The following is a 26,587-nucleotide window of genomic DNA, read 5'->3' as shown; positions in this document are numbered from 1 at the left end:
TTTGCATTCTTCAACTTGATACTTTTGAATAATTAATCTCATATGAAAATGAATGCTTAGAGATCCTTTAGTAGCTCTCAAAAAATAAGACCTTTATATGATAATATAAATCTATGCCTAAACTACAAAATACTAATGGTGTGTTCACTATGAACTAATTTGATTTTAGTTTCTAAAACTTCTACCAATTCATCACATATATTACTGGTAACATTACAATTTAGTATTGGCTACTAAATTATTTGATTAGTATAAAAATACAGTAGGTTTTGTAGTTTTTTATCAACTTGAAAACACAAACTGACAAGAATATTATAAATGTGGCATAAGGAATTCCAATCCAAAATGGCTTTAAGAATAATACAATAAAAACTGAACCAATCATTTAGTAGGCTTTCATTAAAATATATAAAGAAAAAATAATAAATTACTAAGAACTATTTTCACAACAAACTGACATTCTCAAATTTAAAAATTCCATGTCGTTTTGAAAGAAATCTAAAATAAAATATCTGTTTTTGACCACTGAATATTCTTTTACTCATATACATTTATTTGTTTTTTATTTGAAAAAGTTTACGAATTTATCTGTGGCAATATTTTCAAAGCCAAATGGTATCACAGGAAAAAATAATGGCAGTTTTAATACTTTATTTTCTTTCCTGGCAACTTTGCTTTCAAATATGTTTTTTTTTGTGGCCAGTTGGCAATAGAAATAGGAAGAATGTAATACTATTAGGTAAGTAAATTTGTTTATTTATTTTAAAGATCTCTATTTCCACGGTCTCCATTGTCTTAAAGCTGGTTCGTGATGGGGTTGGAATTCATTATTGTGGAAAATTCCATTGTAGCCTCCATTATTGTCCACATTATATGGAATCTGAAATAATAAATGAAATGTTTTGTTATTTGTATTTTTAATTTTATTCGGAAGTAAAAAATGGCAGGTTTTTCAATGTCCATACAACTTAAACCTTAAGACTCCTAATCATTCACTTCTCACATTTACTCCTATCGTTGTTTCTCTGTCCGCACTTAGTGGTGCCTAGGGCATAGCATTGCTACTCCAATTGCAGTGGATCATTTGATAAATGAAGGCGGCATGATCAGTCTTAGCCACTTTTCAGCCCAGTTCAGGGAGAATGTAATATTTCAGTGTATATCTACCGTTTAAACAAATATTTGACATTAATCTTTCCAGGAATCGAATCTAGGACCTCAAGCATGGTAGGCAAACGCGCTAATTAACAAACTACAAGGCGGACTTATCTCCACTCAATTTTCTCTCTCAGAATTTTCACCCGAGAGTAGCCATTGAGCCAAAAATCTCTTTCTCTTAAACTTCTTTTCTAACTTATACTTATTTTCATATGTGAGTTTGATTCATGCAATTATTATCAATCTATTATTCTAGCATCCTATTACCATAAATTATAAAATTATGTCATTAATAAAGAATGCAAAACTAACAGCGAAATAACTAGTTAAACAGGTTTTTGAACGGAAGTAAGTAGTATAACTTACATAATATATTTTCACCTATATTCCATTTCCTCTGAACTACTTATTAAATATGTACATGTAGGTAAATATTAAGTCCAGAGTTTGATATAGTCTCGAATTCCATCCGAGTAATGGTCAGCACGTTTGCGTACTATGCAAGAGGTCTCAGGTTTGATTCCCGACACAGTTGATATGAAATATTTATTTAAAAGGGTGTTTTTACACTAGAATATTTCATAGTCCCTGGACTGGTACCTAAAGCGTAAGACTGATCATCTTACCTTTATGTAACAAAATTGATCAAGATACGCTGCAATTGGTGTACCGATGCAGTGCCCCGGAAAGGGAATGATGATGATGATGATGTTTATTATTTTATGTACGTAATTAATTTTCCATTTTGATATGATATAATATTAGAGCATTTGTACTCCACTCAGTCGCCTTGTTTTTTTGAATGGCGAGAATCGCAGTGAGGTGTGATATTTTTTTGTTACTACTGACCCCATCATTAAGGGTCAGATATTAGAAATATCACTTTGCATAATTCCAACATAAGCAATATTACTGATGATTGAACTGATTCTATACAAATAGTTAGGTAAATCCTAAAGTATGCTTTGATTCAAATCTCAAATTAAAATGTTAAAATCCCATGAGAAATAAATGCAGAAACGTACATAAAAATACGATCTGTGCACCTGTTATAGACATTTGATCAAACAATCCTTTCATAATAACGGATAATAAGATAAGGGAATATTTCGGTACACTGAAGGCACCTGAAAATTTATATTAGAGTTTTGATACACGGCTGGCGGCAATAATTTTTATAATATATTAATTTATTTGTCAGTTTGGAGAAATAGTTTACGACACGGAAGCACATGTCGGTTTGAATTGTAAAACTTTTAAAAAATATAACGCGGAATGTGGAACTGTACATAAAAAACCTGTTTATATTTAGAATAAGTTTGTGTCTTGGGCCTTAAGAGTAAGTTTAATAAATGTACTGAAGAAGGAAACAGTACCAGTTGAAATGATTTAAATAAGAATGTCCTTACCTCCCCTGGGTCCATCCACCTCATCTTGATGAGATCAGCCGCCTTCTCTCCGATCATGATAGTTGGGGCATTCGTATTTCCCGATGTCACTGCCGGCATAATACTGGCATCCGCTACCCTCAATCGGTCGATCCCTTGCACCTGAAATACAAATAGTTTTCATGCGTTGCCTAATAGTGGAATGATTTGGATAAATCTCGATACGTTACGATTACTTGTTTCAGCCATTGCAAACGAAGAAAATTGAATAAAATTTTTGACTTGTCCCTAAAGGGACGAGTGGTAGAAAAATATTTAAAAAATCAACAATCCCCTTCTGCCTCATTCTGCAAATATAAAAATTCTCATCATCATCATCATCATTCCCTTTCCGCACCTAATGGTGCATAAGGCTCTGCATTGGTACACCAATCGCAGCGTATCTTGATCATTTTTGTTACATAATGATAAGATGATCAGTCTTACTCTTCAGGCACTAGTTCAGGGACTATTAAATATTCTAGTGTGAAAACACCCTTTCAAATAAATATTTCTTATCAACCGTGTCGGGAATCGAACACGAGACCTCTTGAATGGTTGGCAAACGCGCTGACCATTACACCACGAGGCCAACAAAACCATCAAACATAAAAAATCAACAATCCCCTTCTGCCTCATTCTGCAAAAAATTCTAGGGCCCCTTTTTTTAATTTTTTTTATTTATTTAGGAAACATACAGTACAGTTACAAAGTTTTATATTTTACACAGTTAGACTTAACTCTAATGAACCAGTGAAGTTTCCATATAATAAGATTGAGATTATAAGATTTTTTGGGGTATTATGCTGGGTGTTGTTCGTACTCTTTTCTGACATTCTGGATCGCATTACAGCGTGCATCATTAGGTTGAAAAATTGAATTAATTTAATCATAAAAACTGCCCTTGTGATTAAATATGCATTTATTCGGGATCGTAGAACACCAACGCATGTGACTTTCGTCAACTTTGCGTGGGAGCAGTTTAATTTTTTTAGGAACTTTATGTCACAATTTGGTAAGTACAAAATTATACCATTTGATACTTGGGTTAGTTATATATCAGGCGCGTGCGGTGAATATTATCAGTAAGGATGCTGACAAAAAATAATCATGGTCTTTCTTTCGGCATGACAGTAGATATGGGTGTATATTAAATTCAATATAGCATAGAATCACTTTTGTAAAGTGCGCTCAAGGATATTACAAAAATGATGCTGTATAAGTTTTCCATTACAATAATAATAATAATAAACAGTTTATCGTCTATAAATTAACGCAGCACAGGAGCCAATGCCTCTAGCCGTGAAGCTATAAACATTAGGACAGTACCTAACATTTGAGATGTTCTCAAATATTAACCAAATTTCAATAATACGCTATTTAAATATTTATGCCATATGTTATTAGGATCGTTGTTTCTTTGCATTACAAGAGTTGGATGCTTTTATCTCTACGCGTCTCGCAGAATAATATGACAACGTTATGAATCTTAATGCGCGTGCGCAGAAATTCAAACATTTTAATAGGACTGGACTCAAAATGAAGAGTAGTATCCAGATTCAAGGGCCAAAGTACCTTGATATAGCAAATACGCATACGTAGGTAGTAATGCATGCTGAAAAATTTTGTTCGAATTTGTCAATCATATGTGGTTGACCATTTTTTGCGACCATTTTAGGAATATTTATATATTCTTCTTTCATATTCATACTTTTAAATGATAAAATATATTTTATTTAAAAATATTAAGGGCATGCGCCGCATCCACAGTATGTATATAATTTTATTTTAAACCTGGAAAAAACAGCCATTTGATAACTTTTTCAATATGAAATATAAAAGAAAGTCAATGTCGTATTTTACGCACATCCGTTGTTCAACGATCCTGACGATTTGATTTTTAGTAATCACCTTGTTTTGTTTAACATATTTTCTTCTTCCTGGCACTTTTCCAATACATTGCCTAGGTAGACTGTTGAGGTCAACTCTTTTCTCATTCTCAGGCTGTACGTTTTTCGGTTCTAGGTGTTGAAGTGTTGTGTGAAGCTTTCATCTAGGCCATTTCTCTGCAGGAGCGTTAGGCATATCTGGAGTTCTTTGGTCTGGATAACTGTCAAGGAAAATCCACAGACATTGCCTGATTTACCATATGGTCTGGTGGTCTTTGTCTTATGTGCCCGTACCATCTCTTTTTGTTTCGTGTAATACACATTTTGTTTTGTTTCTTTTATTATATAATTAAGACTGTTTAGAAACTGTAATTTACCTGTAGCAGATGGTTGACTACAGCACTCGGGTCTCCTGGGGCGCCCATCTTACAACTGCCAGCTTGATGGTTCTCTGGTCCCGTGGCTCGACGTACAGCACACTCCCAGTAGGCGTCACAACCAAAGGGGACCTTCTCGCAGCCAGGAACGGGAGTGCGGTCCAGAGTCAGACCGTACTTGGCTAGAGCCTTGGTCTCCGCCAAGCGAAGGCCAAACTTGATACCGTCAACGAGAACTTTTACATCGTCAGGGTGTGTCAGATACCTAGTGATAAACAGGGAAAAATTAAAAAATATGAGGGCATAGTGTGGTTCCGGAACATCTAAAAGTACCATTATTTCTAGATAAACTATCTGAAGAACGCCTTAAGCTTAGAGATCAGCTATATATTGCGATAGAAATAGTCATGTACAGCGCGTTTGAATGTTTAGTAAGCTAATGTTAATGTGTTAGTGCCTGTTGGTGAACCATGTAAGCATAACAATTTTGTTTGTGTTAGTAGGCATACTTAAATATTTTATTTGAAAACTTTCTTCACTAACACATTAACATAGGGCTATAAAACATTTGACTATTGCTCCCACAAGCTTAAACATATAAAAACTTATAATCAGTGCGCAGTGTTTTCTTCTAATAGCATGTGTCCTATCAGCACGTAAAAAAAACTGTCATGCTGTTTTGAATAGGTTGAGAGATAGAATACGTTATCATCCTGTCTTTGCATACAAACTTCACTTTCTCTACATTCATACGTAAATATTCACTAATATTTATTCAAAAAAATATCTACTGCAGACGCAGCCAACCTTTTTAGCAGCCGAGCCAAAATTTTGAAAAGAGATTTCCCGCCTTGCCACGGGACTAATTTTTGATAATATTTAAAGCAAACAAGAAATTTATCTTTTTTTTTTAAAGTAAACAAAACAAAATTGAGAATCAAGTATACTAACAAGATTTGAGTTGATACAATATTTTTTTTTTTAAATACTGAGATGTCTGACTTTGTTTGATGGAGCTAAGAGCGTCAATGTTGATTGTTACACCATGCAAAAGAAAATTAAATTCTAGAGAATAAATTATGAACTCAGATGCTCAATTTTTCAAATAATTTTCAATTATTTTCAAGTTTTTCAATGTCGTCGACACGCCTAGTAATAGTTAGACAAACCGAGAAATATTTTTTATTTTCTGGACACAGTTTTTCAGCTACGCTCTCCAATCATTCCTTTAGGTGGTTTTTAGTATACTAAATGTAAAAATGCTGTTTATAATTATGATCCAGCTCTGTGGGTCTCGCTTTGGCCACCCATGATCTACTGTGATGCTTGACTTTAGTTTTGACCTGAAAACATCATACCTTGCAAATATTTTAGGATGCTGTAATGGATTACTGGAAGCTAGACTGATGTGTCCTCTGCTCTTTGGGTGAAGAAGCGCAGGAATAATTTGTATGGAACGAGTGCTGTTGTCGACTCTTTCTCCAACCTGCAAATTATTAATAAGATCACATTTGGTTTTATTTTTTACTTTACTAGTTTTGGTATTTTTTGTTTTAACACCCCTAGGGCTTTTATGTACATTTAATAGTGACAAAATACAGGTATACAAACAATATACATTAAAAAAGCAGAGAAAAGATAAAATTTCTTACCACATAAATGTAAATAGGTCAATCATTTGTAAACAAAATATATATTTTTTTTAATTTATGCAAAATGTTCTGTTTTAACTCTTGAATCTAATTAATATTCGCTCACCTGTCCAGTTCTTGCACAGTTTGCCAAGAATCCTCCGAAGAAGAATTGGAGATCAGGATGGTCTAAAGAAGGGTCTGCATACTTTGAATTAACTAGACCAGTCACTTCGGATACACCTTAAAAAAACAATATTCATCTTTTGTTTATTGAGTTCATATTGAGTTTTTAAATTGAGAAAAATACCAAAAATTTTATCTATCGACAAGAATTCATAAATAAAAAGATAATGGCACCATTTTTAAAGGAAAACAATTTACAAAAGTTGTACCAAATGAACTAAAAAAAATAAACCTTATTATTATCCGATGGTGCTACGGCATATATCGTGCTTTAGCCTCCAGTAACTTTCGCGTCGAGATGTTTTGGGTCTGGTATATGCTGTACAGTTCATCGTTAGATTAAATGCGCCACTGATTACCTTCTCTCACTGGTACGCAGATTCTTCACAATACTTTCCTTTCAGAGGTGTCCAGCTTCTCAGCCATTTTCACTGTCAGTGTTAACGCCTTACCCACATATGCCATACAGTTTGTATAATTTGATTTATATATGGTAATTTTGTATTTTCTAGAACACTATGTGATTTGAATACTGGCAGCAAATAATTATTATATTATAATATTCGCATAATGCAGATTGAATTAGTGCAAAATAAGTTTTTAAATGTTAAGTATTTTAGAAAGTATTAGATATTCATGTAAAGGATTATTATGATCGTCCGGAATATAATCAATAATAATTTAGAGGAGTTTTGACTGAATTATTATTTCTGCACAAAATAATATCTTACTATATTGTATCCTTGCTCAGATTAACTTCAATTTACTGCACTATAATTTGGGCACCAATACTGTCTTTGCCGTAGGAAATTTTGGAATGAACGTCGGATTCTTTTCACCACTGCCTAGGAACAATATCGATGTTTCTCTAAAGCAAAGGAAAGCGTTCAAGAAGCAAGAAGTCTTTTCACTCATGGGCAAATATGACAAACTTAGGATATTACCATTACCATGTCATGTCAATTTTTAGAAAATATTTTCTTATATTGTTCAGGTTCAGTTTAAATGTTGTACCATTATCATATTATTTTGTTTTATTATTATGCTATCATAAATTTTTATGCTTATTTTAATCAGGGAGCTTCTATTCCAGTTGGAGGTGACATAATTAAATGACCTTATGCTTCGATGTATATTTATTGCACATTGAATAAAATACAGAATCCGTAATAAAGTGAGGGAGTTACAGACTTAATAGCCGACTGAACTAAGCATTTAACTGAATGGTACCTAAGGGTGGTACTGCTTATAAATTAGCAATCCATAATGTTCTCTTAACTTCGTAATTTGACAGTACTGACGGTCAGTAATTTGACATACCTTGCGGTAATCAGTAAATTTGATATTTTTGATTATCTGTTTTAACATACAGGAAACATATAGTTCACCTCCTGCACTGGTCTTTAAGACAATAGTAGGTCAGATGAGAGTGGGTATTGGTTTTCGGGTTAATTCCATATTACCTTTAATGGCAATCCCATGTAAATCGACTAAAAATAAACACAACACAACAAAATAAGAAATAATATTATAATATTACCAGTTCCTGACATAAGTCCATCTCTGAAGAGCAGATACTCCATGGCGGTGGCCCAGTTGAGGGGAGTGGTATTGGTGTCATTGATGTTAAAGTTAAGAAAGAATGCCACGTGGTTGTGGAGGTTCCTTCCAACAGCTGGAAGATGGTGAACAGGTGCAACCCCAACTCTCCTAAGCTCCTCTGCCGGACCCACTCCGCTCAGGAGAAGAAGTTGAGGAGAGTTCACAGCACCTCCACTGTAAAATTGATTGAAATTTGATTTACATATGGGCACCGCCAAGGAGACTTACTTCCTATCCTGTGTGCAGTATGTAGCTAGCTACTGGATGGACTGAAAGGTACAACTCTGTTGGAGTTTTTTTAGTGTATATGAGCTTAAGACAAGATTTCTCAATGGATAGACAGAGATTCAACAAATATTGCAGATCAGTTAGGATCTTTAATAAGAAAGGCTGAATTTGCCATATTTTTGCAGGTGGTAAATCAGTTAATTTATTGAGACTGCTATCGCATTTCAATATACGAGGATATCCCATTTTTAGACTGTTTTATGACTAACTTGAAAGAAAGATTGTCAAATTAATCACCATTGGCTGGAACTCAAAAGTTTATTGCTGACAGATCCTATCAACCTTTCTAATGCTACTACCTATATAAAATAATTTGAAGATATGATTAATGTTTTATAGCAGTGACTTGACAGGTAGTCTCGATGAACTGAAAGTGAATGGTTTAACACTGTTATAGATCTTTACAGATCTATAAACCCAACGCCTGGTGCTATTTAAAATAAATTAGCAGAAAAGCCTAGGAAATTAAATTCTTTATAATGAGTTTAGTTTTGTATTTTTAATTTGCGTTAAATATTTGAAAAAGAAAAAAACAGCTTAAGGTAGAGCTTTTTTTGTTATTGGCTTATTACCTTACCTACAAAATTAAAAATTTTCTTTCCCTGACAAAAAATCCTGGGTCTACACTACAGTAAATAATACGATAAATAAACATCATGGCTTACTTTGATAGACTATTGACAAATATAAATAAAAAAAAAGAAACCACTGAACTACATCATTGAAATATTAATTCAATAATAACATTAGTAAATATATACACTAACAAACAAATAAATATATATTTAAGTTAGTTCAAGTCCCGATGATGAAGAAGTAACCTCTCAACCAGTGAACGAATAAATCAAAAGTTAAAGTGATTTAAACAAATGTATAAATAAATAAATATAAAATGCCATACCATAATGTAAAAAATGTTTTTGATATTAAAGAAAAACACGCGTTAAGTAAACATTTCTTTTCTAAGGGTAAAGATGCTTACCTTAAAATGACTTCATTATTTGCCCTGATGACCTGTCGTTGGCCATACGAGTTAATGACTTCGACCCCGAAAGCCATCTTGTCCGTTTGGTTGATGAGGATTTTCGCAGCGGTGGTGTTCAGCATGATGTGCAGATTCTGGCGAGCGTTGGCAGGACGAAGGAAGGCTCTCGCGCTGCTGACCCGAGACCCGTTCTTATTGGTTGTCTGCGCAATAGCGAATCCCGTGTGCGCGCGTCCGTTCAGATCACGAACTTCGTAGCCTGAAATTTAATAAGAAATTTGTTGACTAAACTAAATTCAAAAGAGGGATTTGAGTTGGAAACTCCACGATGATTTTTAAAATATTTGAGTTGGTTTGTTTCATATAAATAAAAATAATCTTTGTTCTTTTTATATTGTTATTCTGTTATTATGCTATTTTTGAATAGATATAGATTTTTCGTAGATATATTCCATTTCGTATAACAACACGCGTTGCTTAGATTCTTTAATGATTTGGATATACTGAAAGCATAGTAAATATTGAAATAAATGAACAAATACCTAATTCTTCTCCCGCTTTGAGGAGGGCATACGACAGCGGAGGGTGATACGGGAACTGGCTGACGCTGAGGGGCCCTCCAGCAGCGTGATAACCGAGGTCAACGAGGTCCGGCTGCTTGTTGTCTTCGGACTTGAGAAAATACGGCATCACCTCGCGGTAGGACCAGCCGTTGGCCCCTGCCGCAGCCCAGTCATCGTAGTCCTTGGGAGACCCTCGGATATACATCATGCCGTTCATGACTGAAGTCCCACCGAGGACCTGAAAATAATTAGGTTGAAATTCTCTACTAAAATATATACCTCCACGGATGCGAATCGTGGCACCTCGCTATGGCCTAAAACAGCAAAATACTGAGTTTTGAGAATAGGTCTTAGAAATATCTTGGATGTGCGGTGGTTTGACTTTGTGAGGAATGATGTAATAAGAAAACAAACGCACCAAACTTCGGCGACAACTGTCATCAAGCGGAGGCAATATGGTTGGGATATGATATACAATATGTTACAAGACATCAAGTTCTCGACGTCCTGGACGTCCGCTGCTGACTGTTCGTCAGCAGTTTATCTCAGAACTACGAGACGCGAACCTGACTTGGGAGGAACCACAGGAGCAGACTGACGATAGAGATGCATGGATGCTCTTTGATGGATGGATGAATCGTGACGAATTAGTGGCGTGGCCAATGGAATGACCGTTTTTGCGGGAATTCAAAATTACAAATTTAAAAGTATTTTTTATAATACACATAATTAGCAACAATTTTTTTTTACTGGACAGTATTTTATAGACCTTTATTACTTAAAAAATGTAAATAAAGTTATATTTCCCTATTTGGTCTGTGTTTAAAGGATGTTGTGTCTGTATCGAAAGCTATTCAAATCTTATTGACGTGATTAAACAATGTTTGGTAGGTGTCCCAAATATTGCTCCTGTGCCTAATGTCGCCTACCGAGTTTGCAAGCTACTATACGTGCTATCTATGAATTTATGTGGTTACCTTAAAGTCCTGGGGTTTTATCACACTTAGCCCTACAGGTTCGCTTCTTATGAGTGATTCCAACAACATTATGGAGTCTGAATCGACCCGGGAAACGACCAGGGCCCCGATTATGAACGCTATCTTCATCGGCGCATATCGAGACGGTATAAAGTAAAATCAATCTTTATGTACGAAAATGTGTGTATTTGTATAAAAATTTAAGGTATCTTCATCGGTAACATATAACTGAACATGTTTAGAAAAAAATTTACACACCATAGAATTAAGAATAGTCGAGAAACCGCATACGTACATCAAACAGAAGGCTAAAGAAACTAAACTACTCATAAATTTGTAGGTTTACGTTTTGACCTATTAGTTTATTTGTAGATGTCACTCAGTACGCAACTCCTGATTTGAATTCAACTATGCTGTGTTGTGTCCTTTTAAAGTGTAGAAATACTGCTAGGATCTTAAGGAAACAGGATGGTATCACATTTCATGTGTAATTAGCAAGTGAATGTGTAAGTAGCAAATGCATTACTTAAAAATTGAATTATTTTTCCACCTGTCAGATTGTTGAACAGACAAAATGGAAATTTCGTTAGTGTTGCCAGGGTAGAATTTTTTTTACCCTACTTTGCTAATCTATTTTTTTCATTATAACGAGATAACTAATGAAAATTGGACCTCGGATTAAACAACTCTGTGGTGGACATTTGACCGACATTATCTTCAAAACATCAAATCTTATTTAACATGATATCAAAATATCTGTTTTATGTAAATTATATATTTTAAGTTTAAAGTTCATCAATTAATTTACTCTTATTAAATGACCCTTAACTTATCTACTCTGTCGTGTCAGTTAATATTTCCGCGTGCACAATAAAATTTTAGAGAAATTAACAGATTGTTTTTTTTTTACCTTACATTTATGTTATGATTTTTTTCTCATCGTGCAACATTACGCGGCGACATCACGAATGCGCGCGGCGAAAGTGGGGCATAGTGGGAGGATTATTGGACACAGTCCGATGTATTCAAATATGATTCTACGCTCCTTCTGGACTATTCTTAATTCTATGGTACACATATTATATTTTTCATGAAGAAAACTCAGTATTGTAATACTTGCCCAAGTGTTTCTTTATCGTAATTTCGTATCTATCATTTGAAAGTGAAATTTTAATGAGGATTCCAAAGCTGTTATTATTTTCTTAAATAACTTCGGCGTGCATTATATCTGTGTTGACCGAGTTATTATTTTTACTTATTTATTTTATTTAAATGTGCAATTCAGCACCACTGCCAGTTACAATGTAGGTACATACATATATTGTATTTTTTAGTAATTACAAAAAACTTGTTTTGAAAAAAAGCACAAAAGATTATTAAGGTTTAACACGTAGTCCATACAAACAATAGTTAACAATGACGAATAAGTCACCAATACACATTACAATACACAGTTAGAGTGGAAAAGTCTTAAACGAGTCTAACAGGATATTTTTCAAATAAATTATTCTTGATGTGGGTTAAGTATGGAACAATCGAAGCAGGACTTTAATTTTTAGATTATTGTGCAAATGTTTTTAAAAAATTCTCTACCAACATCTATTAATCTGCTGGCGATAATATTTATGTGATTGCAGAGATTCTTCTGACACACCAAACTAAATTTCTGAATCTCATCTTTAAACAGAGGTCCTTTTTATTTTATAAGAATTTTACAACACATGTTAATAGTTTTTATTGTATTTGAATTAATAGTACCGTGTTTAGAATACGTTGATTTTGGCACAATATGAGTCGTTTCTTATTTGAATAAGTGAAAGGTTGATGTGTATATAAAAATATTTAAATATACAATACCTGCGCTATTTTGTACACCTGTTTCATACTGAGTTACGAGTATATTATAAACACAAATAATATCCATGTAAACATTTGAATAATTTCTACAGTATTTATGTATTGAGGACTTTCCAAGTTCTTGCTGTTTTTTGTTCGACGTCTCTCGGCTTCAATTTGTATGGCACCCAATCTCATTGCTTATGAATCATTCTTGATGATTTAACTCTTGCGTGGCTGAGATGTCACACTAGTCTATATACGATATACAAGACTTGAAGTTGAATTTTTTGTTATCCTTAAATGGACATTTTCACGTCGGATTTGGAAAGTAAAATTTGTATAACTATGCTGGATTTTAATACAAAAAATATGTATCCTTGCTACGCGAAGAATAAATGTGACGCCAATACAGCGATGAATCTGTATAAGGGAGAGCACGACGATAGAACTCATAACAAGGAAAACAGAGACGCTGGTTATTATCAGTGATGAATCTCACCCACGTGCGTGAGCCGGATGAATCTCACCCACGTGATAAAGGTTTCAGCTCTTTTACTTCACAAAAGTCAACAGATGGAAGAGTTGAGGAAATGCGGATGTTCAAACATGGGCAGAATGGTGAATGTTACACAGTGTGTAAAGTGGTCACTTAAACCAGCCAATGACAGGTCATAAGCCCTGTCACTGCCTAGACTTCCATATTCCCTTTTCAAAAATGTTTTCCCTCTCTGTTGAAATAAATTTAACTATTTTGTTTACAAATAAAAAAAATACAATCATAATGAAAAATTGGCATAAAAATGTAAATTTTGAGGTTCCAATATTTGTCATTTAAATGTGATTTATCATATAAATTAAAGAAGATAAATATTTATATTCACAAATTTTGAATAGCTAGTGACCGGTTTGATCGCTTTCGCGGCATCTCTAATAATAGCATAATTATATACAATTAAATATATTTTACAAAATCAGTATGGAAACCGATTGAACCGGAAATTTCTTAAGTTGTAGTGTAATATAATTTATTTATTTATTCGTATAGTTGTATAAAAAAATTAACAACAATGGCATTTCTTTAATTATTAATATCTACATAAGCAAAATGCTACTTAAAAGAAAAACGTTATTGATTCCATTGAGGTATATAACTAGAGTAAACAAAAGCGTTCGAAACATGTTCCCTCAACCTGCGGTCAATTGGTCTATGTTTGATAGAACGGACTTTAGTCTGTTGCGAGCGTTCGCCAGCTACTTTTCTCCTCGAAATTACTAAAATGCCCATATGTACGCTAAGATACTGCACAAATCGATCTGGAAAAGCGATGGTATAACCTTTCACCGGCAAGTAATGTTCTAATCTTAATCAATACTTTTTTAAAATAGTTATTTTAATGACAAAAAACGTATTAGTAATATGTTACAATTCGTGAGTTATTTCCTGTCTCCGTCCTGCTCGTTAGTCGGGCGTAAAGCGAAACGACAAACAAAGGTGACGCGTATGCGGAAAGGAGCGACATACTGAACAGAACTTATAGTAGACTGATGTAAACAGTCCGTGCTTTTTACTGTACTACTTGTTTTGCTTGTCAAAGTCGACGTCATAATATGACGTGATGATTCTTGCTATCTCCACTGGTCAATCCCTGTCCTTTCGGGCGACTTTTTAGCACGGATTTGTATGGAGTGTTATCTCTATATATTATATCTTAATAATTAATGCAGACTCTTTCTGATGACACTATCAATTTGTGGAATAAATTATCACCCGTCTAATATTTCTGTAATAAGTTCAATTAACAACTTTCAAGAATATTCAATAACAAACTCGATTTTTTAAATTAATATGAGAATATTTATTTATTAAATATACGCCCTAAGTCAATTACAACAGTTACATGAAGAAATATGAATACAAGAAACCGAACAAAAAGAACATAAAACTATGTAGCAAAGACAAACAAGGGCAATACGATAATTGTATACAATATATTCATAAAAATGAAAGACAAAAGACTTTGAGCTTAACCATGCCAATCCAACTTCATCCCACGTTGTTTTAGTCGCGAAGAGATATACGAAAAGCCGGAAGTTCTATCCCAAAGAATTCCAAGTCATGTGATGAATTGACTACTCTACACATTCTGGACATTGGGGCATAAAAACAAAAGTTAGAAGATTTAATAAATAGCAGATTTTGACTTCTGGTGACACGGTTGGAAAACACGAAATAAAATGAATTTTAACAGGGATGGGACATCACTTATGGCATTAATTATTTTGAAAATGCATATAAGGTCCATCTCAGTTCTACGTTTCTCCAATGAAGACAGATTAAGAGTTTGCTCTATTTCAAAATAGGAATAATTACCCTTTTGTAATCCGAGCAACCATGCCATTTTTCTTAGAAAACGGTGTTGGACAGACTCGATATGGTCAATAGGAGTCCTGTAGAATGGAGACCAACCAAATAGGAGTAGCGTAATCTAGATGGGGTCGAACTAGTGAGCAATAAAGAGGTTCGATGTGTTAGTAATTTGTAAGTAAGTTTCAAATAATTAGATTTAACCGTTAAAAAAAGATTCACACTTTTCTTATTCACTCGATTGTGTTGCCGTTGCTTCTGTAAAGGAAATTAAAGACCTCGGTATCAGATTTGGTGAAACACTTATTGCTATATCAAAGAAGGGTATTCAAATGCTTGAATTTGTATTGAGGTCAGCAATAGATTTTAAATCAATATTATCAATCAGAAAATTACATTGTTCATTGGTTAGGAGTCAGTTAGAATACAATTATTCAATTTGGTCACCTTTCTATACTACCCATTGTAACAAAATAAATAAAAAAATCGGCATAAATTTCTCCGGTTCATTTATTTTAAATTGCATTTACCGCGAGGAAATAAAAACAATAATCTTCTATTATGCACATTGAATTCACTTAAAGTTAATGATAGAACAATAATATCTGATCTGGTTTATTTTTGTATACGTTGTAAATAATCTTTTTGATGTTCCGGATTTGGTCAAATGTATGTATGTACTTCAATGTGCCTTATATAATATTTATTTTAGTATAATATATATATTAATATAATATCTAAGTCAAATTTCCACATTAATTCTCTGTTCCCGAGAATTCACTCACTCGGGAACAAATACAGTGATAACCAAAAATTTATGTATTTGCTTTAACTTTATCAAACTTCAAGATCAATTATTCCTTAAATTTTTTAATAATATTTGAGTATCTACAACAACAAGAAACCATTACGCCGTTTACCCGTAGGGGTAAGGAGAAAAAAAAAGGCCATTTCACTCTGTCTTTGCATACAGACCTTGCTTCCTCTACATTCATACATTTTCTCATGCACGCACGCCGATTATTCCTACTCTTGACATGTTTATCTTCAAGTATTTGATGGACTTGATTGTGTCAGGTCTTTCTCGGTCTTCCTCGTTTTCTGCATCCATCAGCATTCACATCGTAGATCCTTTTAGCCGTTCTTTCGCTGTCCATTTGCTCTATTCTATCGGTAATGCATGTCTCAGCCTTACACAGTTTACGGATCCCGACATTTGTGCACCTATCATACATCGTTTTACCACACATTCGCCTTCGATCGCATTTCGACGGCATTTAACCTACTTTCATAATTATTTTTCCATTCCATACTTCGCCCCCAAATATTAGAGTTGGCACTAGAACTCCATTGTGAACTGCTAATTTTGCCTCTTGCGATAAACATTTGTTTGCCAAAGTAGATTTTAGTGCACCGTTTACCCTGTTCCCGGCACTCACCCTCCTTTCAGTATTTTCATTTGTTTTTCATATATTTAAAACAAAAAATGTATTTTTTTATTTGTAAATTCCTCATTGGTCCCGTGGCGTAATAGTCAGCGCATTTGCCTACCATGTAAGAGTTCTCGAGTACGATTCCCGACATGGTTCAAATGAAATATTTATTTAAAAGGGTGTTTTTACACTAAAATATTTCACAGTCCCTAGACTGGTACCTGAAGCGTAAGACTGATCATTTTATCTTCATGTAACAAAAAAATATCAAGATACGCTGCGATTGGTGTACCAATGCAATGCCCTATGCACCATTAGGTGCGAAAAGGGAATGATGATGATTTTTAGAAATTGTTTATAACATCCGTATATCGTTAGCCCAAAGCAACAGTGAGATAAACCCGAAATTTCCGATTTTGAGATACACATGCAGATAATATGTTAATAACTTAAATAAACTAATATTTTAAAATAATAAAATATTGAAGTTAGATAGTTTTAAAATATAATATATATATATATATATTTGGACCCCTGTATTTAGCCTTACGTGTCATGTACAAGGCTAAGGTACTCGGAAAAATTCGTTATTGTTTATCTTGGAAATGGGATGTTCGATCACTAATTTCGGTTTATTACCTTTATGAGTCCAATCACCATTGTTGCAATGTTCAAGAACAATGGCGCGTGATAACTACTTTTAACTACAATGTGAATATCTGTTAAGGATATTCCATCTTTCCTGCATTCTGCTTCAAGATTATGGCGTTGTAAACTGAAAAATGGGCACTGAAATAACAGATGTTCGATACTCTGTGAAGAAATATTATTAAGAAGAAGTTAGATAGTTAACCTATGTGGAAATATAGTTTTCATAATCTACTTTAAATAAATGAATTCCGTCAGACCCTTCGCGCACCTCAAAGTCCGATTATCTGAGAACAGGTTCTTCTGAGATATCTCACTGTTGCTTTGGGCTAGCGATATATAAAAGCCCTTTGAGCGTTAAAAAGTAAATAAATAAAGAAATAAATATTAAAAATCAAGTATATCATAAATTTAAAAACAATCGAATCATAATATATTTATTACTTAATAGATATGTATATTCAGTATTGCGAAAACGGAAACTCGAATATGTATCAATTAACTATTATATAGCTATCTCAAAACGGATATTATTATATTAAAATGTTTCCTATTTACTGTAAAAACATGTCGTCGGATGTGTTATTCTATCCGCTTATGTCGTTGAGAGATTTGGTGAGATAACCGAGGTTCTTTTTAATATGATTTCAATCATATCTTTTAATATTAATGTTGTAATTTCCTGCAGGTGAAGCTGGATTGCATCCATGTCCGCTCCTAGATTGAGCATAATAGGTATGTGTCCATAATAATTTGTCTTTATCATAGAATTAAGAATAGTCCAAAAGGAGCGTAGAACCATATTTGAATACATCAGACTGTGTCCAATAATCCCCCCACTATGCTCCACATTTCACCGCGCGCATTCGTGATGTCGCCGCGTAATGTTGCACGATAGAAAAAAAATATAACCATAACACAAATGTAAGGTAAAAAAAAGCAATCTGTTAATTTCTCTAAAATTTTATTGTACACGCGGAAATATTGATTGACACAACAGAGTAGATAAGTAAATAATCATTTAATAAGAGTAATTTAATTAATTAACTGTGAACTTAAATATAAAATAAATTTTATTTTATAAAAAACGGATATTTTTATATCATGTTAAATCATATTTGATGTTTTAAAGATAATGTTGGTCAAATGTCCACCACATAGTTTTTTAGTCCGAGGTCCAATTTTCATTAGTTCTCTCATTAGATGAGCAAAGTAGGATAAAAAAATTTACTACCCTGGCAGCACTAACGAAATGTCCATTTTCTTTTCTTCGAAAATCTGACAGATGGAAAAATAATTCAATTTTTACGTAATGTATTACACATTCATTTGATAATTACACATGACAGATGGAAAAATAATTCAATTTTTAAGTAATGTATTACACATTCATTTGATAATTACGCATGAAATGTGATCCTATCCTGTTTCTTTAAGATCCTAGCAGTATTTCTACCCTTTAAAAGGACACAACACGGCATAGTTGAATTCAAATCAGGAGTTGCGTACTGAGCGACGTCTACAAAGAAACTAATGGGTCAAAACGTAAAACTACACATTTATGTGTAGTTTAGTCGCCTTTTGTTTTATGCTCGTATGCGGTTTCTGGACTATTCTTAATTCTATGGCCTGTGAGTTTGTCTGGGCTTCGCGACCAAGAGGATATTCGGCCCAAGAGCTGTTAGATAAATTGGTATTTGAATAATATTTTTCTGGCACTTTCTCGCAGATGCCTCCTCAAATACTGTGTGAAAAAGACAGTACCCGTCAGATTAATTATGCCTAATTTAAATAGATAAAATCGAAGTCTCGTATTTTCGTTTTCCGCATCCCAAAACTGTACCGATTTAGTTTTTTTTTAAACTTTTAAAAGGCTGTGCTGCAAAATTGTTACTGTAACAACTGGCTCCTCAACGTTTCCCTTTTACTTCAGATGGCATATTTATATAAAATTAGTATCCCATTTATTATTATTGTTCGTGATTTTATATAACAATGATACGGACATATAAAAAAAAACAATAGAGGTGAAATTTCCGAGGAGACCTACGAAAGAGCAGCTAAAGAAGTAACAGAAAAATATATGTATTCAAAGAGCTGCCGAAGCATACAAAGTTAATTTTATGACATTACATCGTTACATAAAACGTCAAGAGAATGGCCCAACCACATCTAACATAGTGGGTTACAACAAACCTCAGCAAATATTTGCGGTCGATCAGGAAAAGGCGCTTACATCATAGATAAGCTTTTGCTACTATATAATTACATGTTATTATATATATTCTACATATTATTATTAACAATTACATACATGTTTGATTTTTGTTTTAGTTCGTAACAACATGCCCCCACCTTGTAACAACTTGCCCCTGTGTGGGGCACATTGTTACTGTTTGAATATCTTTTTTGAAATGCTATAATTATTTTTATGGACTTTGAATGAACGCATGTAAGTTGATTTATTATATTTTAATATATGTACATTAAGATATAATAAATATGATGTGTCTCAAAATAAACAGTTGTCAGATATTCAACTTTTTATATTTTTGTAACAACTAGCCCCTCCTTACCCTACACACGCAACTAAACATTACACTTGAAATTGGCAAAAACATTCAGTTTAGGCGGATAATTGCTATTTAAACAATAAAAAAGAAACAGAAATACTGACAGTTTTTTGGCTGTAGGTACATGCTTTTTTTCAGACCAAGATCCAAGACTAGAGAACCTGATGCCTTGTAAAGTAGGCAGTCGGGGTTAAGGCTGAAGCGGGCGTCCGGAGCACGCGGCCCAGCCAACCGAATCGCCGCTCAGCGCCAATTTGGTAGGTGTTTCTTTAGGAAATGTTTACCAGACGCGATGGTCGGTTAAAAGCCATATATCCGGTAAAGAAACATCATGTATATTAGACAAAGATTTGTACATCGTCTGTAATCGAAGCCTTTATTTAAAAGTTTTGTCAGCGTAACGAGGGAGTTCATTGATACGGGAAAGTTGATAAAAAATGTTTCCTTATGCCCTGTAAAATAAGAGCATTTAATTAGACGCCGAAGTTTCTCTAAAACGTACGAAGAAAATTAATGAAAAATGCTTTAATAAAAATGAGCTACTTTGAAACGTCACAGGGCGGTGTTATTTTAAAATTTATAACATCACACATCAACAACAAAAAACAATGAACTTTTTCATTGCGTTGACATTCAAATTATTACATTTACACGTGTTTGGATAAATAGTGAAATATACGTACCAGGCGCGTGCGGTGACTATTATCTACTGATAGGGATGCTGACAAAAAATCATGATGTTCTTAGTATAAGATTGGTATTAATAAATTATAATGTAGTTTAAATTTTAGATAAAAAAGTAGAAGTGAAATTTAAAAATCGAAAAAGAAAAGCAATTTCATGCATATATTTTTTTACTCTGACGTGTAAAACACATTCCTCAGCTTCTTTTCTAGTATGTTTTGCTATGTACAAGGTGTTCATTAAACCCTGTCACATCCGAAACCACGATGGACAGCATGAGCAAGAAGACATATCGACACATTAAAATATTTTTTTGGAACGAATAAAATAATATTATATAATTAAAAAAATAAAATATCAAAAAAGCAAATAGTCGCTTACTTTTGCAGGGGAGAAACGAGGGGAGGGGGAGAGGGGAGCCTGATACCACGACAACCGAGTTCCCCTCACTTCTCCCCTGCAGAAGTAAGCAACCATTGGTTTTTTAAATAATATTTTATTTAAAAAAAATCTTTGATCTAAATATTTTTTTAAATATGCTAATATGTCTTTTTGTCCATACTGATCATCGTGGTTTCGGATGTGACAGGGTTTAAAGAACACCTGTAGACAAGAGTTTTGAAAAAAACATGTATTATTCTTAGAGTATTGGAGGCCCCCTTTGGTGTTGCCGTTATACACATGTAGTACAAATTATTTTTTTCAAGCATTAGTTTTCCTTTCGGGTGTATTGCTTTCTCCGTAATTTGATGCCGTTAAACTAAAGTTATGGTAACGCAAATTGTTATCTACGTATATACTTATATCGCATAATCACTTTTGTATTTGTATATAAGCATAGTTATAAAATATGTTTGTAACGTTGTGAGCATAATATGTTATTCTTAATAATCTCTCTTAAATCCGTGCCTCATGTCTGAGGATGGTGATTACGCCTGACTCCAGGCATGGCTCGTCTGTGGACAGTCTCCCTCCATATGGAACGGTCTTGTGCTCTTCTGTAGGCATTCGTCAGTGATAATTCTGATGATTATTGACCATGCCACCCCATCTTGTTGGATGACGTCCACGTGAACTTGTCCCTTCGACTCTGTCCAGGAAAATAGTTTTCTCCAAACTATCAAAGTTCCCCCTCGAAATATGTCCAGAGAACTCCGGGATTTTTTTCTCGCACATGGATGTAAGTCTTTCTCTTATGTCCAGTTCCTGGAGTATAGATACATTCGTACGTCTGGACTCGGAACGGAATCCGCAGCATTTGTCACCAACACTACATTTCGAAAACTTCGATTTTTTTTTTCAGATTCTCTCAGTGTCCAACACTCCACACCGTACATAAACACAGAGAAAACCAAGGCTTTCGCCAGTCTCTTTTTGGTGTTAATGGTTATACTGCGATTCTTCCAAATATTTACAAGCCGACTCAAAGCACTTTGGGCTATACCAACACGTCGCCGTATTTCACCTTCACACCCACCATCGTCACTCATGAGATAACCCATATAAATGAAATTGTTGATTCTTTCTAAGATATACAATAAGGATAATGGTGCTACTTTATTAGCTCAATCAATGATCATGAGCTTAGTTTTGCTTATATTCATTGAGAGTCCCAGGTCTGAACTAGTTTTTAAGATTACATAATATGCATATTTGAATTAGATACGTATTTAATACGATAATACCTTTCCTCTTGGCCAGTTGCATCTTTGCCCCACCTCTCCCAGGCAAGCAGAAGTCTCAGGCTCGGTCTGGTAACCCCAGTCGATAGAGGATCCCACAAAGTTGAGGAACATGGAAGGAACTTGAGTTCCTGTTGGCTCATTCATCCCTAGAATATTGATTACACTCATTAATTACACAATTACACACATCATAACTATGCAACAAGAGGATCTAAAAATATAAGACTGGAAAAGAAATCAAAAGCAATGTCCCAGAACTGCCTTATGTACAAGGGAATAAAACTATTTGAAGAAATGCCAGAAAGCATAAAAAATGAAATTAATGTAAATATATTTAAAATTAAATGTAAAAAGTATATATGCGAAAAATTTTAGGTAGTAAATAGTGTAAATAGTGAATATAATTAATGAAAATGTACATATGAAACAGTTAATATTATAAATTAGGATACTAAGTGTATAATAGTGATAAATAATGTTAGAATAAGTATAGATGTAAATATTGTGTTGTAAATATATATTAGACTATGTTACATAGAACTAAATAAATAAATAAATAAAAAAAATAAAGATTAAAGTTGCAATTACTTTTGAAAAAGCATAATGATAAAGCGTATTTTTTATTTAGGTATCAATTTTCGTAATATCGCCTTACTCAAACAACTAACTAAACTTAACTTAAATAAATTTTAGACTTTAAAAAATGATTTGAAAGCCAACAGTTCCACATATTTATGATTATTTGTCATTTAAAAATTATTGTATTGGCTAAAAACCGATTTTTAGAAATAATTGTAAAAAAATAAATAATGAAACCCACTTAACCGCGCGAAACCGGCTTGTCAGCTTGTCCATAGTATTAGTTATTTGATTTGTGTATTTTCTGTATTTTCGTGTGTTAATAAAACCAAAGTACGAGAGCGAAAAACGAAAAAAAGTAAATATAAAAAAAACATGATAAAAAATTTAAAATAAAACATAATAAAACAATAAAAGATGTTAACAGCAAAACCATGTCGGGCGAATGGACAGCGAAAGAACGGCTAAAAATATTTACGATGCGAATGTTGATGGATGCAAAAATAGACGAAGACCGAGAAACACATGGCATGACCAAATCCAACAAATACTTGAAGATGGACGTTAAAAGGCGTTGTTGTAGCGTTCTATTCTCTCTGCCATCCCTTATGGGGAGACGGCATGATGGTTTGCTTGTTTGTTTTTTTTTTGTTTTAATATAACCAAAAACTGTAAGTTGATTTTTAATATTTTATTTAACTATTTCTTGAAGTTAAATTTGTTAAATCCTTCAATTATATTAATTTGACATGAACTACAAAACGCTACTAAATAATGGAGGAAATATACCCCCCATAAAAGCATAAATCACACTTTCGAAACATATCATATTTCATGATGAACTTAATGAGATTACAAAGAGACTATGAATGTTTGTCGATCAATTTGAATTTATCGACCCTTCACATAAAAAATATTAATTCGATTATGATCGCGCATTATGACGAAGTATCAATTTGCGAAATTTTCCATTACATCAATTACAGAGGAGTAATCTGATTCGTTTTCGTTCACGAACTTATTACGGAACCTCGGCTTGTTAGAAATATCGCGGGTCACGAAGATGCTTCGAACGAATTTCGTGAATCACGAAATCGATTTCGAGGTGAATACATTGAAATATGATCGTCAGAAAACGACTTGAATGAACAGTATTTGTCAAGAATTACAGTCATCGGGTATGGAAATTTGTGATGAAGACATATTATGGTGATTCATCGAAGTTTGTTTGATATTGTTTATATTTTGGCTTTAAAGTATTAATTCAATAAGCTTAATTAATATTTAGTATCGAAATGATCAAGGGACAAATTATTTTGTGAAACGTTAGCATAGATAATCATACATAAATCTGTGTCTTGGGCCTTAAAGGGTCGGATTTAATTTTTTTCTTTCTAGAATAATGTAAAGGGTTACATACATACGTGATAGTGTATCGAATACAGTGGTCATATGAACTGTTGGTGTATTATAATATTGTTGCCATAGTTCAAAATATTGATAAACATATTATGTGTTTTTGAAGAAATAAAAATTGACTAAATATCTACACTATACAATGAAGAGAGGAGGTGGTAAAGAGAGAAGGAAAGGGGGAGGAGATAGGAACAACTCAAATGTTCAGGAAGCGACATTTCATCCGTGATTCGAATGCAAATAAAGAAGGGGCGTTTCTGACATTAGTGGGTAGATTATTCCATAATCGAGCATCTACTACTGTGAAAGAGGAGGCATTTTTTTTAGCGGTGAATGGGTATTGAAAGGGTTCTCTTGTTACTAGAATAAAGAGTTAGCCCATGTTGTAGTGTTGTTAGTGGTTGGAAGAGCTCTCTCAGATAAACAGGCGAAGTGGATTATTTAAAGTATTGTGAATTACCTGCTTCAATTAGTAGAACTCTCCAGTGTGGAACTTCCGATAATCTCGCAGCAATGACCGAACCAGCTGATCCTCCGCCGATAACTATAAAGTCATAGTTTCCATCCATATCCCGACGATACTAGAACGAAAAAAAAAGAAATAATAAACCGATGGAAGAAAAGAGAATCAGGGATTACTGAGAGAATTTGAAACGAAGATAATCGAAGCTTTTGAAATGTGGTGCTTGCGGAGAATGCTGCAGACTTCGCGGACAGCAAGACGTACAAATATATCAATACTCCAGGAACTAGACATAAAAGAAAGGCTGACACCCATGTGCGAGAGAAGAATCCTGCAGTTCTTTGGACGTATTTCCAGGGGGAACTCTGATAGTTTGGAGAAAACTATCCTCTTGGGAAGTGTTCAAAGGACAAGGTCGTGTGGACGTCAACCGACGAGATGGAGCGGTTTAATCACTGAATTATCAGAATTATCACCGACGATTACCTACAGACGAGCACAGGACCATTCCAGATGGAGGGAGACTGTCCACAGATGAGCTATCCCTGGAGCCAGGCGTGATCACCATCCTCAGACATGAGGCACGGATTGAAAAGAGAGAGAGAAGAAAGGAAGAAATATTGAAAAGAAAAGTGGTGAATGTTTATTTTATTAGAGATGCCATGAATATTCGGCTACTATTCGGTATTCGACCTATTTGCCTATTTTTAAAATATAATGAGTACAGACAGACAGTAGTATCACCTCCGCTTGATGACAGTTGTCACCAAAGTTTGCTGCGTCCGTTCTCTTTTTATTTTATTTCGCACAAAGTCAAATGTGTCATTTCAAAAGTCAAAATGAAAAATAATAAAAACATGTAATAAAAAAATTCTAAAATAATGAAAAAACTTAAAGTTCTGAACGCTTGAATGCCAAGTTTTGGAAAAATCTCAATAAAGTATAAAAATTTACATATCTCCCAAACTAAAAAACTTTTTTTAGGGAAAGTAAGATCCAATAGTCAGCAAATGCCCTCCTCTATGTGCAAATTTGCTATTGCGGGTTTAGTTTGAAATTAAAAAATGAGCTTTTATATAATTAAATGAAAAATAAACCCTTTTACTGTTATGTTAAGCGTATTTGTTTTCAGTTAAAATTAGAAACGTTGTATATACAATGAATAACCACAAAGTTAGTGCTTCTAAGAAATTTAAAAAACTTAAAATACAAAAATATTTCTAACAGAAAGAATATGAACAAAATATATTTATTTCTAATATGTTTAGGAACGTAGTTTTTAAACAGATTTTACAATCTGAAAACATTGTAAATCAAACAAAATGAAAAGTGTTAAAAAAATAACAATGCCAAATATTTTCTAATATTTCGTTTGGTACAAACAGAACATTTTATATTTACATAGGAATTTGTTCCGGTCTGAAATGGTTAATTAGTCGTTCTTAACTTGAATCAAGGTCAATCTCACTAACATTTTATAACGATTTTATTGATAAATAATAAAATAAATCAATTACATTTTTCTCTTATGATTGAAGTAGATCAATCAAATGTTTTTTCCACTATAAAATTATTTAAAAAAACCGCACGATTTTTATTAAAACCCATTTATCAAATTATAGAAAAAAATACTTATAAAGTATTGTTTAATTGGTAGAACCATACTTTAAAGCCCGTATTACATGGGTCAGAAAATAGTACAAGATATTGTGCGGTTCCTTATGCAATAATTGTTCGGCCATTTTATTTTCTGTTTTACACTGGGTATTTTCTGGGAATAAAAATGAGGCTGATGTGAGGTTTCTATTTGCAAACCCGG

At 33.6% G+C, this 26,587-nt stretch overlaps 1 protein-coding gene across 1 annotated transcript; it reads right to left on the bottom strand.

Annotated features, from left to right (window-relative positions):
* Positions 1-550: 550 nt before the first annotated feature.
* Gld (Glucose dehydrogenase) lies at positions 551-24,880 on the bottom strand. The gene is made up of 10 exons (XM_088240460.1): positions 24,766-24,880; positions 22,311-22,456; positions 10,086-10,344; positions 9,541-9,802; positions 8,209-8,444; positions 6,610-6,725; positions 6,210-6,337; positions 4,852-5,116; positions 2,568-2,708; positions 551-880 (listed from the first exon to the last, which is right to left on the bottom strand). The coding sequence occupies exons 1-10, from the start codon at positions 24,872-24,874 to the stop codon at positions 773-775; spliced, it is 1,770 nt and encodes a 589-aa protein (XP_088096586.1). The 5' UTR covers positions 24,875-24,880; the 3' UTR covers positions 551-772.
* Between the last annotated feature and the right edge of the window lie 1,707 nt (positions 24,881-26,587).

The sequence above is a fragment of the Micrasema longulum genome, unplaced genomic scaffold (genome assembly GCF_059751315.1).
Source record: "Micrasema longulum isolate JH-2025_06_02 unplaced genomic scaffold, ASM5975131v1 h1tg002463l, whole genome shotgun sequence".
In the NCBI taxonomy this organism is placed as follows: domain Eukaryota; kingdom Metazoa; phylum Arthropoda; class Insecta; order Trichoptera; family Brachycentridae; genus Micrasema; species Micrasema longulum.
This window is presented reverse-complemented; position numbering and strand designations above follow the sequence as displayed.